The 17,996-nt window shown below is 35.7% G+C and overlaps 1 protein-coding gene across 4 annotated transcripts in view; it reads left to right on the top strand.

Moving 5' to 3' along the window:
* The window catches only part of tex10 (testis expressed 10), a 90,653-nt gene that overhangs the window by 41,792 nt on the left and 30,865 nt on the right, over nt 1-17,996 (top strand). For 3 of the 4 annotated variants that reach the window (XM_072253508.1, XM_072253511.1, XM_072253509.1), the window contains exons 9-11: nt 2,990-3,159; nt 6,941-7,118; nt 14,766-14,854. In XM_072253508.1, the coding sequence (XP_072109609.1) occupies nt 2,990-3,159; nt 6,941-7,118; nt 14,766-14,854 (437 nt within the window). The remainder of the gene's footprint in view (nt 1-2,989; nt 3,160-6,940; nt 7,119-14,765; nt 14,855-17,996) is intronic. The other variant, XM_072253510.1, reaches the window with a different exon arrangement.

Raw genomic sequence — 17,996 nt, forward strand, 5'->3', positions numbered from 1 at the left:
AAAGATCAACTCCTCGAGGTTGCAAATGACAGTAGGCTGAGAAGTATGCTTGACATAACATCTCTGTCGACTGGACATAAGGAACCCCTTTCGAGTATCATTGTCTCCCATCATCCCTTGATAGGACCGTCTTGTTGCAGAGAAACAAGCCCAGGGCTCCCACTGATTCAGCGATATTGGTGTGTTACAATGATTTTATATGTTCATACGAGGAAAATATGCACTGTGTGTTTAATATCCAAACGTTACTTAAAATTATGATGCTATTGACTTATAATTGACTTAACACTATATTCATGCGACAAAAATATGCACTGTGTGTTTAATACTAAATTCGTTAGATAAACCCTTTCAGAAACAAAATTGAGTGTATTAGCCACTTATAAGTGACATAGTTGACTTAACACCTATATTCCGGTCTTAAACCCCCCCCCCCGTCGCTCGGTCCACAAGAATATTAAACCGGTCCGCGGAACAAAAAAGGTTCGGAACCTCTGACTAAGAATTACAAACACCTGTTTAAAGAAAACTTTCTTACTTTATTGAACCATGTAAAAAGGATATCATTAAATTGGTCACCTCTTTCAATATAGTTGATTAGACAAATTAATTCCATTAAAATTAATATTCTACCTAAATTTATATATCTTTTTCAGGCTTTACCTGTTTTTATTCCTAAATCCTTTTTCTGACTCTCTTGAATCTATTTTATCCTCCTATATATGGAAAAATAAACATCCTTGTTTAAATAAAGTTCATCTTTCAAAAATCTGAAAAGTCTGGAGGTTTAGCCTTACCTAATTTTAGGTTTTATTACTGGGCAGTTAATATATGATATCTTACGTTTTGGCTGTATTATATTAATCCTGTAGGCTGTCCGCTATGGGTTTCTTTAGAAGCTAACTCTGTTAATAAATTTTCTATTATTTCTCTTCTTGGATCCTCATTTCCTTTATTTGTAAGTAAACTAACTGATAATTTAATAGTTAAACATACTCTGAGGATCGGGATACAATTTAGAAAACATTTTGGTTTATTGAGATTTTCTCTTTCAAGTCCCTAATTTTTTTAAACCCTCCATGACTGATTTAGTTTTTAAAGAATGGGACAGGTTGGGTATTAAATGTTTTTGGGAGCTGTTTGTTGGAGGAAATCTTTTTTCATTTGAGCAATTGTCAGCTAAATATAATTTCCCCAAAGCTCACTTTTTTAGATATGTACAAAGCAAAGACTTTCTAAGATCTGAATTATGCACATTTCCTATAAGCTCAGATAGGAACTTACTAGACATAATTTTTAATTTGACACCTTTTCATAATGGTTCAATATCTAATATTTATGGTATGTTACTGGAGTCGAGGAATGTTCCTTTAGACAAAGTTAAGAATCTCTGGGAACAAGATTTACAGACGTTAATATCTGAGGAAACTTGGAATGAAATTTCTAAACTGGTTAATACTTCATCGCTATGTGCTCACCATTCCCTCATTCAATTTAAGGTGGTACATAGATTCCATATGACTAAAGATAAGCTTTTTATTCGGATATATCTCCTTGCTGTGACGGATGTAATAATGGAGAAGCTTCATTAGTTCATATGATTTGGACTTGTCTAAGTCTTGAAAAATATTGGAAGGAAGTTTTTCAAACTTTTTCTTTACTCTTCCAAGTCAATTTTAAGCCTAATCCTCTGACGGCCCTATCTGGTATTGTTGCAGGACAAGATATCAAGCTGAAGACATCTGATTTACTTATTTTGGCCTTTAGCTCTCTTATAGCTAGGAGGCTACTTTTGTTTAAATGGAAAGATCTTTTTCCTCTTACTCATGCTCAATGGTTATGCGACGTTATGTCATGCTTAGATTTAGAGAAGGTTCGTTGTTCAATTTCTGAATCTCGTCAGGACTTTCAAACACTGTAGGGACCTTTTCTGAATTATTTTCAAAACTTTCAAAACCTTCAATTCGTTGTTTAAGTTCAGATGTTGGCTATTATTAATTTTTATTATATGAGAAGGTATTTTACCTTTTTTTTTCTCCTTAATAAATGGCTTCGGTCTTGGTAGGGGTTAGACTTTTTTTGTAATAAATTAGTATATTTCAATATAACTATTGATTAACTTATATGAATATGGGGTAATGAGATTGTTATGAATAGATATAATGTAATTGGTAGTTTTTAAAATATCTTTTTTGACCTTTTATATATACTTTCTTGTACTCTGTATTCTTCTATGTAGAAACTAATAAAAATATTGGAAAGAATCAGTCATTATTGTGTGTGTGTGAAGTCAGATTTGGTTCAGACCAGATAAGGGTAGCACATTTTCTTTGCAATGAAACTGATTAGTAGTTCACCATAAGTAATGCCAGCTTTTTATTCAAGATTTACTTAATTGATTTTTAAATCAGCAAGCCACTATTAAATTTGAACGTAATTTCTGGATTATCAGTCTCAGCCTCAGTTACTAATGCAATTTTATCATACTCTTTCCCTTGAATTTTGCAGATTTAATCTTGGTAAAATGACTATTTAAGGGACAACTGTTTTGTAGATAAGTGCAATTAGAATGTGGACTTCTTTCTTCTATTGAATCTTGCCAAAGAGAAAATATTCCGTGGCTGCAAACCTGCTGTTCAGAATTCCCTGGCTGCAATAAATAATTGTCTTATAAATGTTGGTTGAAACGCACACTGGAAAAGTTTAACAGAAACATAGTTGAAATGTTTTCTTGGTATATATAATGCCGTAAGTATATTTAAAAGTAGGAATTTCTCTGAATTTGACACTTAGGATAGTAGATCAACAATATTTATTGAATGCCTCTGGGAATGGATGGAGAGTTTTGTATTTGATGCTTAGTTTTCTTTTCTATGGTTCAAAGTCTAATTCTGTGCAGGTACAGTATTTCTCTATAACACAATGTTTATCAATTATCAATCATTAAATTTTTTTTTGACAACGAATTATTTTTTTCTTTTGTTGGTAGAAGTAAGGTGCTATCACGTTGGCTGGCTGGATTGCCACTACAGCTAGCACAACTTGGTTCAAAGAATCCACTGCTTTCGGCACAACTCATTGATGTAATACATGTGGCGGCTGCTCGTTCAAGCAAAGACCTACTTCAGAGCCTTCAGAGCAATGTCTTCAGATTATATGGTAAAATACGTTTTAGAAACCTAATATATAAGACTGCATACAGCAGAAAGAATGATGTGTATTATGACAAAAAAATTCATAGCTAGAATTCTACATTTGCACATTAGTGATAAACAGTACACAAATATAACACAGTAAATCATTTCAATTTGCAAATTTAAGTTATTAAGCTTCAAAAGTATTGGATAATCAACAGAATCAGTATTATTAAAACTGGAGAAACCAAGTTAGTTTGAACAAAAGGGTGGAAAGATTGAAGGGATTTGCTCAAGGGTGGACACCATTATTATCCAGGTGAAATAGTACTTCTGAAGCTGTTTGGTTTATGGATAAATAAGGGCCATCAAGGGGGAAAATACAACTGAGTATGCTGGAACAGTAAAGAAAGAAGTCTGCAGTTGCTGGAAACCTGAAACAAAAGAGAACGCTGGAAGTTCTCCATGCATTAGGGGGCATCTGTGGAGAGACAGATAAGCTGAGTAAGGTGGATGAGTTTATATTAGAATTGGACAGTTCTGACATAAATGAGAACAGCTGATTATCTGAAATTGTTGGATTCTGTATTGAGCCCTAAGGTTCCTCAACATGATGAGCTGCTGTTCCTCGTGTTAATGTTGGACTTCATGGGAAATAATTATTGTTCCTTTTCATGCCTTGGGGCACATCGAGCATCAACCTTGTTGTGTCATTAGCATTTATCTCTTTTTTTTTACGAGTCTGAGTTGTTAGCTCAATACTCAACCTAGCATAAATGGAAATTGTGCAAGGAGCTGGCAGGATTCAAACTGGGGATCACTTGCCTCAAAGTCCGTTGCAAATGCCATTACACCACTGGTTGGTTTCATTGAAATAATGTTGGAGTGCAAATACAGAGGGGTTAGTGTGAGAGTGGGATGGAGAATTAAAGTGACAAAAAAACTTGAGGTTAAGCTTTTAGACTGAATGGAGGAAATTTGCAAAATGGTCACCAAATCAGATTGACCTAGGCAGAACACCTTCCTGTTGCTTCACTTCTGCATCTCAGCCCCACTCATATGTCTGTATAGTTCCAGTGAAGTTCAATGTAAGTCTGAGGATCTGCTCATCATCTTTCACTGAAATATTTTGCAGTCCTAGGGACTTAATACTTCGAAGTAACTGATCCCTCTTATGTGTGTCAGACTTGATCAGTTCTGATATAAAATCATTGATCTTCATTGCTTTCTTTCTCCATAGCTGTTGCCTGATTTGCTATTCTTTTTCCAACATTTTCTTCTGTTTCAGATTTCCAGCAATTTTTCTCTTCCTCTGACAATATCAATATATTTTTGGTACTTTTTTAAAAAAACCTTTCTGGCCCGTTCATCAATTAACAAGAAGTTCCAAAGCCTTGTGTCATCTGGATAGCACTCTAGCACTATTCCCTTTGTTTTCTCTGCAATGCAAAAACACATTGTTTTCTCTTTTTTTTCAGTTCTTAAGTTCATATACTTGAAATGTTAATTTTGTTTTCTATCTCCAGAGTCCTCTAATCCAGCTGAGTATTTCCAGCACTTTGTGTTTTCATTTCAGAGTTGGAGCATCTGATTTCTCTATATCAGAATTGTTAGATGAGGGAAGAAAAAAATCCTGTCCAATTAGCTGACCTATCAGTATAAAACTGGATGAAAGTAGCAAGGGACAGAAATATCAGTGGATTATGTTTAAATAATTGGAATATCTGACTTATTCTAAAATGCTATACTGTTATATATGAAGTCCTTGTAGAAAATTTGATAGATCAGCAGACATTTTATTGAGCAGACGAAAATAATATTTTTTTCTTACAACAGAAAAGTGTGTAAACAAAAATAGTGGAAAGAAGTATTGGAAATATTGGAAAGAAGTATTGGAAACTTTCTCGATACTTTTCAAAGTAAACTTTAAGCCTAATCCTTTGACTGCTTTATTTGGTATTGTTGGAGGAAAGGATATTATTTTGGAGCCATCTGACTTGCACATTTTGGCTTTTGTGTCTCTTATGGCCAGGAGGACGCTCTTGCTTAAATGGAAAGATGCGGCCCCTCCTATTCACGCCCAATGGTTACGTGATGTGATGTCATGTTGAAATTTAGAGAAGATTCGATGTTTAATCTCTGAATGTAGCCAAGACTTTCAAACATTGTGGGGACCTTTTCTGAATTATTTTCAAAACCTTTGATTTGCTGTTAAAGCACAGATGATGACTAATTTTTTTTTCCTTTTTTCCTTTACTAATCAGCTTCGGTCTTGGTAGTGTGTTTTTTTATATAATAAAATTACTATATTTGAATGTTACAAATTAATTAATCTGTATGAATATAGGGTAAGGAGTCTTTATATGCGATTTAGCATAATGTATTGATATATATTTTTTCCTGTACTCTGTATTCTTATATGTAAAATTAATAATAAAAATATTGGAAAAAGAAAAGAAAAGTAATGAATAGCTATGCAAAATGTTCCCAGGTTCAGTCCACTTCCTTAGTGTGTGTAATTTTTCCTGCTTGGCAAAAAGCACTCCATTGGAACTGACTTTTTGTTGGTTTAACTGTTTCTAATCTAGACATTATTTCAAAGTGATTTCATTCAGAAATGAGTAAGTGGAAGTTTGTGTTTTAATTTACGTCCAAGATTGCTAAACTGGTTATAACATGTGATTGTAGTGGATCATCTGAGTGAGCTGTTTTTCGAAAGAAACATATTAATATTTCCTCATGACCTTAAAGATTATTCGGCCCATCAAATCTATCTTGGTTCTCGGACTAAACATATCCGTCTTGTTTCTTACTTATTTCTCTGTGGCTCATTCTCTCTCGAGTTTTCATTAGTCTCTCCAATTGCTGCACCATCAACCTACACTTTGGTAATTTACAGTGGTCATTTAACCGACCAACCTATACGTTTTGGGGATATGGGAAACCCAAATGGTCACAATCTCTGGAGTGACTATGTGAGAATAGTATCATATTAGTTGCAACATTTATAAATATTCACAATTTAGGAATGACCTAATGTGCTTTAATATTAAGTAATTACCTTTGAAATATGAAAACTGGATTTTTCCTGAATTTAAGAAATAGCTTTTGTCATGTATGCTTCCCTTTGGAGTGGAAGAGTTGGGTGATAAAATGCATTTATGAAACTAGGCACCAGCTTAATGCTGGAATTTTCTAAGGTACAGGTGGTTCTGCTATAACGTATGTTTCCATATGTGAATTGTATAGGATGTGATTGATGAATTAGGGAGCACTATTTGTAATTCCACAGGCTGAATTTTGTTATAACATGATTTTGATTGTGATTGTGAATCACTAAAGAGTTACTTTGAACATTGAGAAACCAACAAAAATAGTTGTCTGTGGGAAATAAATAGTATTGATGTGGAATGGAATGTTTATATGTAATTTCCCTGCAGTAATTATATACCATTTTCTCCCAAAAGCACGGGCTGTTAGTCTCATAGGAGAAGACTTTAATAATTGACGCTATCATTTCTATTGACACTTGTACAAGGATATTTCATTAAACAATGAAACATACAGCTCTATTATTTTTGTGGTAACAGAATATACTTGCAGCTATTAAAAACACCTTTATTTTTGAAAATTCTGCAGGAAAAATAACCATGTTATTGCAAGTCTGAAAGTCTCTAGTCCTTAAACCTATTTTCCCCGTTATTGACACTATTAGTAATGTGATTTTTCAATAAAGAGGAACACAACTGCCGTGTTTCAGCAGAACTACCAGTAAGTACCTTACTGACATTGTAATCTTTGCTTAGATCCACAAGATGGCACTTTGGTGCTCCTTCCATCTGAAACTCAACATTGTTTGGTGCAGCTTGTGTATTTCTTACCACGCATTTCATCAGAGTTACTGTCTTGTCTAAGTCGCTGCTGCACCATGGGAAGGTTATCCTCTAAGCTTGCCATTAATCTAATCCGAATACTACACACAAGGTAAGTTTGCAAATTTTCATTTATTAGAGTTTAATTCATTGTTGAAATCTTGCCAAATATTATAGAAATGTTTACTTTTGAGATTCAACATATTGTCCATGACAAAGCAATGGAGCCATTCAGATCACAAACCAAAGTGTTGTGCAATCAAATACAATGTGGAACTTGTTTTTTCCCTTCTTCAGGAATGCAACTCAGTAGTTTAACTGGGAATTTCTAGATTTTCTTTTGCTAAAGTTGAAATAGAGTTGTATAGGTATAGTAAGAGTATCTAAATGGAAAAAAGAACAAAAAAAAATTAGCTTGGATAAATTGAAATTCGCAATGCACAGTATTGGAAATTTTTCAAACTGATTGTTCCGGTGCAGGTATTTATTACCACATGCAGATAAGGTTCTGTAGAAAAAAATGAAATAAGTAACTTAATCCATGACTTAAAGGGAATGTTTAATTGTACAAAATGGAAAATATACAATAAATATGGAGAACATTTTGGGAAAAGTCAAATATTTTTTTCCTGGCAGATTTTGTAGTTGGGTAAAAATAAGATTTTGTAAGCATGCTTGCAAAGAAATGAATCTCACGGTTGTATATGATGATATGTTTACTTTGATAATACATTTTCTTTGAACTTTGAGCATGTAAGTAAAAAGAAAAATGAGACTAAAAAAGAAAAAAAGTTTGCTAGTGAAGAAATTGAATAAGTACTTTTAAACAGATGTTGTTTCTGGGAAAGGTTACAAGAGAAAGTTAGAATTTAAAAGGGTAGATATATATAAATACAATGGATTTCGGTTAATTGGGCTTTTGGTAAATCGGGGCATCGTTTATTTTGAACAACTCTAAAAGAACAAAAATTAATTTATAAATAGCCTTGATTTTCTTTGTTTATTTGGTACAAGTTCCACATTATGCCGCTTAATTTGGGCAGGAGACTTGCCGAACAGTTTCTACCAGATGTTGGTCACATGCACTTACGTGGCTGTTAAGCCTGATTTATACATCTGCGTACGGGCTACGCTGTAGACCTGATTTATACTAAATGCGTTGTTGTGTCTGTGTCGCTCTGCAATTCACCGCCAAAACCTAGTTGGTGGTGGGGTTTCTATGCCACTGTGTTGAGATTCTTCTTGACAGACATGGACGAGGAAATGCATTTCAAATATTTTCGGATGTTGGCAGGTAGATTTGACGATTTGGTTTATCGTCTCCAAACGTTTATTTTGCATCAGTGTACAGACATGGCGGAGAAAAGCAACTGGAATTGCGATGCTACCAAGCGGACCAATCAGTGTTGTTGTGGTCTGCGTCGCTGCAGCGCGTGAGTTACTTTCTTGCGGAGGTTCACGTCACCCTACAGTGTAGGGTACGCGGTATCTACGGCGTACATTTGACGCAGAAGTATAAATCAGGCTTTAGTCACTACACCATGCTTAGAACAAACCATTTTTAAATAGTGTCTGTTGCTTGTGTTTGTGTTCAAAAAGCAGTGATTTTTTGTCACTAATAGTTAATGAGAAATAAGCAGTAAGACAATTAAGAACATATTTCCTCACTGTGGTTTCAAGCATTCAGGAGATGCAAGAAACGGCCCGGAATGAAAATGAATCTGTTTGACTACTTCAACAAATTAGGATCTGTGAAGAACTATCATCTTGAATGTTACAATGAAAATAAAGATTGGCAGGATGCAATTGTCAAAAACATTATTTGAAAGGCAGTCCATTATCAGCACTAGGTACTCTGATCTTGTCCATTTGTAGTCAATCAAATAAACACAGCAGCATAACTGGAAGAATTCCTCCATTGATAAGTATTAGGAACTAATACTTACAGATTTATGGTACTATAGTAGTATTTGTAGTATTCTAGTTCTGTATTTCATTTAAATACACAATTGGTTACTCAGTTAAACGATAGTCAAATTGTATTTTAAAAAAGACAAACTATTTCCATGAAACTTCAGTTAATTGGGGCAACCCCTTCAATTAGATAAAAATGTGCTGGTCTCGATGTGTCCCAATGAACTGGAAACTGCTGTAAATTTAAAATTTCTAAATCTAAAACTGGTGAAGACGCCAGGCACTAATGCCCAGTGTTCTAGAATGTGAGAGAACTAACAAAGAAGTTAGCTTATTTTTCAAAAACAGTCATCTTTGGATTAGGGAGTTGGCAGTGTTTCATCATTAGTTAAGAGTCACAGACCATATAACTGTAGATCATTTAATTATGATAAGTAAGTTTTTAAAATCTTCATAAACTATAAAGTGCACAGATTCACAATTTCTGGAGGAGGCATATGAGGATGGTATCCCATTAGAAGAAAAGTTTATAATAGTTCGCAATTTGAAATGACCTAATGTGTATTAATGTTAAGTAACAACCTTTGAAATATGTTCACACAGTAACTTTATAGGATTCTCACTCAGTATGTTTTTTAAATTGGTCAAAATCTGACAATTTAATAATTTTTAGTTTACCAGATATCACAGACAGTAAACAAATAAGTGCAAACTGGATTTTTCCTGAATTTAAGAAATAGCATTTGTCATGTATGCTTCCTTTTGGAGTGAAAGAGTTGGAAAAATGTAATAATGAAACTAGACACTAGCTTACAAGGTACAGGTAGTTCTGCAGTAACGTATGTTTCCATATGTGAACTGTATAGGAAGAGATTGATGAATTGGGGAACATTATTTGTGTTCCACAGGCTGAATTTGTTATAACACAATTTTATTGTGAATTACTTAAGAGCTACTTTGGACATTGATGAGCCAACAAGGATAGCTGTCTTGGGGAAACAAACAGTATTGATACAGAAGGAATCTGTTTATATGTAATCTCCCTGCAGTAATTATGTACCGTATTCTCTCAAAAACACAGGCTTTTAGTCTCACAAGGGAGGTACAATCTAATACATCAGATTTCTTCTGGAATTTTCCTCTCATTGTGTTTCAGTGTTTTTTCCCTGTAGGTTTTTGAATATTAACTTGGTAACATTTTAAATGATTGTGTTCCAAACATTTTTTTGTAGTCAAAATCATGCTCCTTTGTGTATGGGGATAAAATCTTATAATTATTCCTTGTTCCTTCTCAAAATAGTTTATTTTGTGCAAAAAAAAACAGAACACAGCAGGTTCTGGAAATTGGAATTAACAACAGAAAATAACTCAGTAACTCGGGTAGTATCCATGAAGAGAGAAATACATTTCACATTTCAAGCTGACCTGAAATGTTATATTTTCTCCTTTCAAAGCAAACCTTCTTTGTTGTTTTCAAGGACAATGACAATAACAATAGTTAGAACCTGTGCAATTGCCCCCCTTTTTAAGGGGCAATTTCTTGCTGATGCGCAGTATTAGATTTATACCTCATGTACTGCTTTAAGAAACCATATCCCTGCTCGTGAAAACTTTGCGTGGAGTCGCTTAGAGGATGCTGTAAAAATGTGGAAGAAGGTCTTGCGGTTGGGTGAGACTAAAGTAGAATTCTTTGGCCTCAACACTAAGTAGTATGTATCGTCTAAATATAATACTGCACAACAGCCAGGCAACACATCCCTACTGTAAAATATGGTGGAGGTAGCAACATGCTATGGGATACTTTTCAGTAGCAGGGATTGGAAATCTGGTCAGGATTGATTGGAAGATGAATGCTGCTAAATGGAGATCCTGGATAAAAACTGGCTAGCCTCTGCCAGAAAGCTTAAACTAGGGAGGAGCTTTGTCTTTCAGCAGGACAACAACTCAAAGCACATTCCAGAACAACTGTGAAGTGGCTTCAAATTGTGAAAATTGATGTCCTTGAGTGGCCCATTCAGAGTCCTGATCTTAACCTGATCAAAGTTCTCTGGCAAGATCTCGACATTTCTGTCCACTGCTGCTCCCCAACTAACTTGGCATAGCTTGAGTAACTTCGCAAGTACGAATGGGCAAATCTTGCTCCATCACGTTATGCAAAGCGAATACAGACTTATCCAAAAGGGCTATTAGTTGTAATAGCTGTGAGAGGCTGTTCAATTAAGTACTGAGCAAAGCAGGATGAATACATTTGAAATTAATTCTTTTCAGCTTTTGAATTTTTAGTTTTTCCTGCTTTATAATTTTTGTAGTTTTTTGGGTGCGACTGTGAGAAAAGGAGCATGTGATTGACAAATAATAATTCTTATTTAAGTTGATCAAAATTCCTGGTAATTCACATTTATGTGAACAAAGGGTGAAAACGTTTTCAAGGTACTGTATCCATCACCATAAACTATCCTGAGATTTATTTTCTTCTAGGCATTTACAGGAAAGTAAACACACCAGAGTTTATGAAAAACTATACCTAAGTAAAGACTGACAAACAACCAGTGTGAAAAAGAAGACAAATCATGCAAATAAAAAACCGAGAATATAAGTTGTAAAAAATCCTTTAAAGCGAGTCAGTAGGTAGGAGAATCAGTTGAGGTTAGTGGTAATTGAAGTGATCCACACTGATCCAGGAGCCTGATGACTGTAGGGTGATAACTGTTCCTGAATCTAGTGGGGTGGAACCTGAGGCTTCTGTACCACCTGCCCAATGGTAGTAGCGAGAAGCGTGCATGGCCTGGGTGGTATAATCAATGTTCTCCCATTATTCCTCGAAATAATGAGCACAATAAGGACATTCATAGCTGTATTTCTTGTGTGTATTCAGTGGTACTTAAAAAGTATGTCGCCTTTGGTTTTATATTCCTCTATTTGAAAAATGCACTCTTTCACAGTATAGTTTGCTAACTTATAATTTTAAACAAGGATTGATAAAAATTTTTATTGCAAGTTGATTAAGTTGCAGCTTTTAAATAATAGCATTGAAGATGGAATTCTGAGAAATGGACCTTGGGCATACTTTTAGAAAAGTTTACATTAGTTTAAGATGGAAAAGCATATCTGAAGTTGTACATTGTGTACAGCTTTTGATTTACACATATGAGCTAGCTAGGAGTATGGTAATATATGCATGTAGTTATTTGCAGTGAAGAGTACTGCCTACTTGGCTTATTAGGGCAATACCTTAATTGCTATGTAATTTGAGGTGGATGTTGGATGTTTGGTGAATGAGGTAACTCAAATACATCAGTGCATGGATAGTTTTGTATATAGCATCAATTTGTGCAGGAAACAGCATATTTTTATTGTACTGCAATAGTACAGAGGCCCCAGCGTAACAGACACTGCACTTTAGCCCGAGGACTTCACGTTCCAGTGCATGGACCCGACAGTGGCGACGGCTGTTGGGGGCTGCGTTTGCTTCATGATTAACTCATCATGGTGCACACACATGATGATTCTATCTCAGTCCTGGTCCTCTTTCTGCCCCCCCCCCCCCCCCCACACACACACACACAACTTGGAACACATCGCAGTCAAGTGTTGTCCGTTCTGGAAGTTTTTTGCTGTTATCTTGGTTGCAGTGCATGCACTCTTCTGACTGCTGCCATCAGGAAGGAACGTAAGCAGCCTTGGATCCTATACCACCAAGTCCATGAACAATTATTATCCTCTCGCCATCAGGCTCCTGAACCAGCGTGGATAACTTCACTCGATTCCGAACTGATTCCACAACCTATGGACTCACTTTTAAGATTCTACATCTCATGTTCTTGGTATTATTCATTTACTATTTATTTGTTATTATAGCTCTTTTTGTATTTTCTGTTTGTTTTCTTTTGCACATAAGTTATTTGTCAATTTTTGTGTGTAGTTTTTCATTATTCTATTGTAATTCTGTGTACTGTGAATGCCTACAGAAATGAATCTTGCATATATGGTGACACACGTATTTTAATAATTACTTTGAATGAGGGGAGATTTAATAGAGGTATACAAAATTATGACACATATAGGTAGGATAAGTGCAAGCAAGCTTGTTCCACTGAGATTGGGTGAGACTAGAACTAGAAGCCATAGGTTAAGGGTGAAAGGAGAAATATTTAAAGGAAACCTGATGGAGAACTTCTTGCCTAAGAGAGTGATGTGAGTGTGGAAATGGAAGTGGTAGATGCAGGTTTGACTGCAACGTTTAAGAGAAGTTTGGATAAGTACATGGATGGGAGGGGAATAGAAGGCTATGGTCCAGGTGCAGGTTAATAGAACTAGGCAGAATAATAGCTTGGGGTTGACTAGGTGGGCTGATGACCTTTTATGTGCTGTAGTACTCCATGACTCTATGGTTGGGTAGATTGATTCCTGGATCGAAGGAGAGCTTGGCTGGCCTTCTGCATGGTGGTTGTAGAAGGAGAAGCTACTATAGGTTATGGGAGAATAGGTTGTCAAAAGATTTTGACAGAGGAGCAATATCATGATGATTCTGTGTCCCATAAGATGTACTGTTGGAAATGTTATATGTTGTCATATGACAGAAATGGGATCATGTTGTAGATGGAAGTTGATGTAACATTTATGCTGAATGTCTATGCATCTGCCTTTTTCCATTCTGACACTGGAGAAATCATATCCACATATGTTTTCTTGATGCCATTTGTCATGCCAAACTTATGCACGCATCAAAAATCTTATTAAGCGTGATCCTTGAGTCATCTGATGAACTGGAGATTAATACCACAACTTGCATGAATAATGGAACTCTGGATAATGTGTATCACTTTCAATGGACTACTTGAACCCCTAAAGTGATAAAAAATTGATGTAAAGATTGGTAGCACCCTTGTCAAACTTAAAGTGAGCACAAAGGTATCTTTCTCTGAAGACTATGTCCTCAGTGTTCTTTACTGATATGAAAGGTGGATCAGGTACTTTGAGCAGAAAAGAAGACTCAGTCATTTCTATCGCTGATGTCTCTTAAATCCTTGTGGTCACTCAAAACCAAGATATCTCCAGGAACTTACCTAGTCGAGAGAACCAGTTGTTTATAATTCATTCTTCAGGATTGTTTGGTAAAGGCCAACTGTGATCATCTCAGGACATGTCCATGATAAAGTTCTGCAGCGTTGAGATTGAACAGTGTATTTGAAAATCATCATTCCTTTTGACACCCAGGGGGTATTGTGCTCGCTATTGCCTGGTCTGAAGAAGCTTAGACAATCACATCATCACAAAGAGCTATGGCTAGAGGCTGCAGGTGATTTAGGGGGCAGAGCACAATCTAATCTTCATCTGGCAAATTGATTTGTAGACAGTGTTGAAAGGATCACCACTTAAAGTATTAGATTGTTTTCCTATGCCCGCTGCCATTGACTGGCTTTGTCATATCTCCTTCATCTGTCAGGATTTTGGATGGCTGCCATCTTGTCAAGCATTGTGCCTCTTGTCTTAAAAAAAAGCTAACACAGTAGTGCTCTAACTGAACAGTGGATTTAAGATTAAGAATATTAAATATTAGATGGAAATAGCAAAAAAACATATCTTATGGTCACACCTTTAACTGAGATTCATGTAAGTTGTAATGAGGTCATTATGTATTTTAATCTCTACCTCGGTTAATTTTTCACTAACCAAGGTTAGCATGAACATTTCTAATATAATGGGTGTTTTTCAAATGTACTGAGGAATTTCTTTCCCTTGTCCCATTGAGTCATTAAGGGTATCTTTGGCCAAGTATCGTCATGCATCTGAGGAAAGTAAAAATTATGCAGAATACTTAATGTTGACCTTTATTTAATTTTAGGTCCTATTTTGGTGGATGGGGTCCTTCACTTCCCAACAGTTTAGTTACTGATGTGGATTACTTCAGTTTTCTATTTTCTACATTGACAGGTATGAATAATTTAATGTTTTTCTACTTGCACTTAAAAATGAAAAATTGTTGTTTGCATTCATACGTCTTAAGTGTTGAAATTTAGACCAAAAGTCTATAAGATATAGGAGTAGATTTAGGCCATTTGGCCCATCGAGTCTGCTCCACCATTTCATCATGGCTGATCCAATTTTCCTTTCAGCCCCTGCATTCTCCTCGTATCCCTTCATGCCTTGACCAATCAAGAATCTGTCAGCCTCTGCCCTAAATATACATAAAGACTTGGCCTCCACAGCTGCCTGTGGCAAAGAATTCCACAGATTCATCATTCTCTGGATAGAGAAATTCCTCCTTATCTCCGTTCTAAAAGGAGCCCTGTCTATTCTGAGGCTGACTCTCCCACCAAAGGAAACATCCTCTCCACATCCACTCTATAACCATTTAATAGGTTTTTATGAGGTCACCCCTCATTCTTCTGAATTCCAGTGAATAGAGGCCCAGAGCCATTCAATCCTGGAATCATTTTCGTGAACTCCCTTTGAATCCTGTCTAGTTTTGGCAATCCTTTCTAAGATAGGGGGCCCAAACCTGCTCACAATACTTCAAGTGAGGCCTCACCAGTGCTTTATAAAGTCTCAACAATTCATCCTTGCTTTTATATTCTAGTCCTCTTGAAATGAATGCTGATATCACATCTGTCTTCCTCACCAAAGACTACTCGACCTGCAAATTACCCTTTAGGGAATCCTAAGAGCAAGATCACAAGCGTTGACACTTTGAAGTTAGTAAAGCAATTGCCCCTTAGTTCTTGGGTTATTTCCACATCCTCCCATTATACCTATCTCGGCTGCCTCTGGCAGCCCCTACTATTAAATGCTATGATTGATTACATACTGCTACAGTCAATCTCACCTATCTGTCTGCAGTAAGCAAGATTGGCTCCGGTGGTCTCACTTTAAAGATCTCCGTTATCTGGGTTTTACTACACACTGCTGGAGTCAATCTCACCTGGATGTTGTCTCTAACCCTTGCCTTGCCACAACTTCCACTGTAGCAATGCCTGTATTCCTCATTCAAAATTAGTTCCATTTCTCTCTTCAAATATTTAGAATTAAGCTAAAACCTGCCCATTGGTAAAGTAAACCAGAGATAATTTATTGTGGGAAGATTCACATAAATTCCAGTTTGTTTCTGATCTTCTATAGTTTAAATATATGTCGTAGGCCATCCCAAATTGTTATTAGGATACCCTTTAATTGTCACTCCACATGCACTCGTTGGGCACTTTATTTACAAAAACAACCAGGTTTACAGCTGTACTTAATAAAGTGGCCACTAAGTGTACATTGCTGCAAAGTAAATTCACCAGTGTCCTAAAAGATACCACACATTTTCAGCTTGAATAGTTCATATTGCTCTTTTCTAAAAATACTGCATTCTGGTAATTGGGTGATCGGTTAATCTTTTTTGGGGTAACTCTTAAAGAACAAAAACTAATCAAGAAAATAGCTGGGATTCCCTTCATTTATTTGGGACACTGTGCCACTTAATTGGGACAGGAGACTGTTGCCGAACACGTTCTAACTAGCGTCAATTTATAGTACTGTTGTACTATTAGTAGTGTTCTAATTTGTTCTGCTTTTCATTTAAATATATAATTTCTTACTCAATTAAATGGTAGCTTGTCTTTTTTAATACCTTTTCAACTATTTCCATGAAATTTTGGCTATTTGGGGCAGCCACTTAATTGGGCTAAAATGTACTGGTCCCAGTGTGTTCTAATTAACTGGAATCCACTAGTTTTCACAAAACAGCGTTCTAGAATACTATTGTGTGGCTCTGTTAAAATAACCTAAAATCTTGTAAGCTTATTGACCTCTTCCTCCATTTTTTTTGAACCTTGAATGGTCTGTACCCATTTTCACTAATCTTTTGCTAATCTTTGGGTTATTCTCTGTAAAATCTACTTTCTTCTTAAGCATAACTACATGGATGAAGCTGTACTTCCCTAAATTAAGCAACAGTTACCAATCTGTGATCTGTTCTCGAAGCATATCTAAATATTTTGGAATTTTATTGCTTTTCAATCCCATCGTAATCCTTACATAGATGTTGGTGTCACCTACAAATTTGCTGACACTTTACTGTTGGCCTGATCATTAATAAACTGCTTGAAAAATAGAAGATCTGATGCTGATCCCTGGTTGCCACAATTATCTGATATCGGAATTAAGCCATAACCATAAATTACAAATTTTCAGCTGCTGGTGTCGTGGTTTCTCGTTTCTCAAACGACAAGGAGATGCAGAAAATCCTTCAAGAAGTTTTAAACTTTAATTTGCAAATCAAAGCTGAGACAATCAGAAAGCTAGTAGCTGACTGCCCCTTGAGGCTTGTATACAGCATTTTTTATAGCAATTTCCTATCTTAGCTACATTATCATATCTAGTCAGCCTGTGATTACATATCATCAATATATCCGCTCTTGACTTTCCACTATTGTTTTACTCCCCAACTTAATTATGTCCTAGTTTACATTTTAGACCAGGTGTCTCCTCATCCCTAACCACAGTTATTTCTTAATTAGTCTTGTTGTGACATACTACCACATATTTCATTACCTTACTCGCCACCGTTATCTTTCTACTTGGTTTCATTCTAGTTCTCTTCATGAATTAATAGTGATTAGGTCAAAAGTCATGGCTACATAGTGAATACTCTCTATTCAGCTAGCAGTGGTTACATAGTAAATATAGAAAATATAATGTGTGCATTTGAGTAAATACTGAAATACTGTTGAGTAAATATTGTAATACATAGAAAATACAATGTATGCGTTTACATTTTCCAATACTGGATTGATATCAGTTCATAATCCAGCACGTCAGGTTGCTATTGAAATCACAGTGTTCTGTTTTGTGAAGTAGCCTGGTATAGTTATTTTTGGAAATTTTCCTTAAGTACGGACAGATGAGTTCTGCGTTATTCTCCCTCATTTATATTCACACATAACTCATTTAATTTGTAGGATGTGATCTTTCTGCATGAACCGACGTGGTGTATTCTAATGGCTTGTTTTCCAGGGATTATTAAGAACATCTCATTTGATTCCACCTGGCACTCTCTACTAATAGACGTAAATCTATGATTTTCCCCTTTCAT

The sequence above is a fragment of the Mobula birostris genome, chromosome 3, assembly GCF_030028105.1.
Source record: "Mobula birostris isolate sMobBir1 chromosome 3, sMobBir1.hap1, whole genome shotgun sequence".
In the NCBI taxonomy this organism is placed as follows: Eukaryota; Metazoa; Chordata; class Chondrichthyes; order Myliobatiformes; family Myliobatidae; genus Mobula; species Mobula birostris.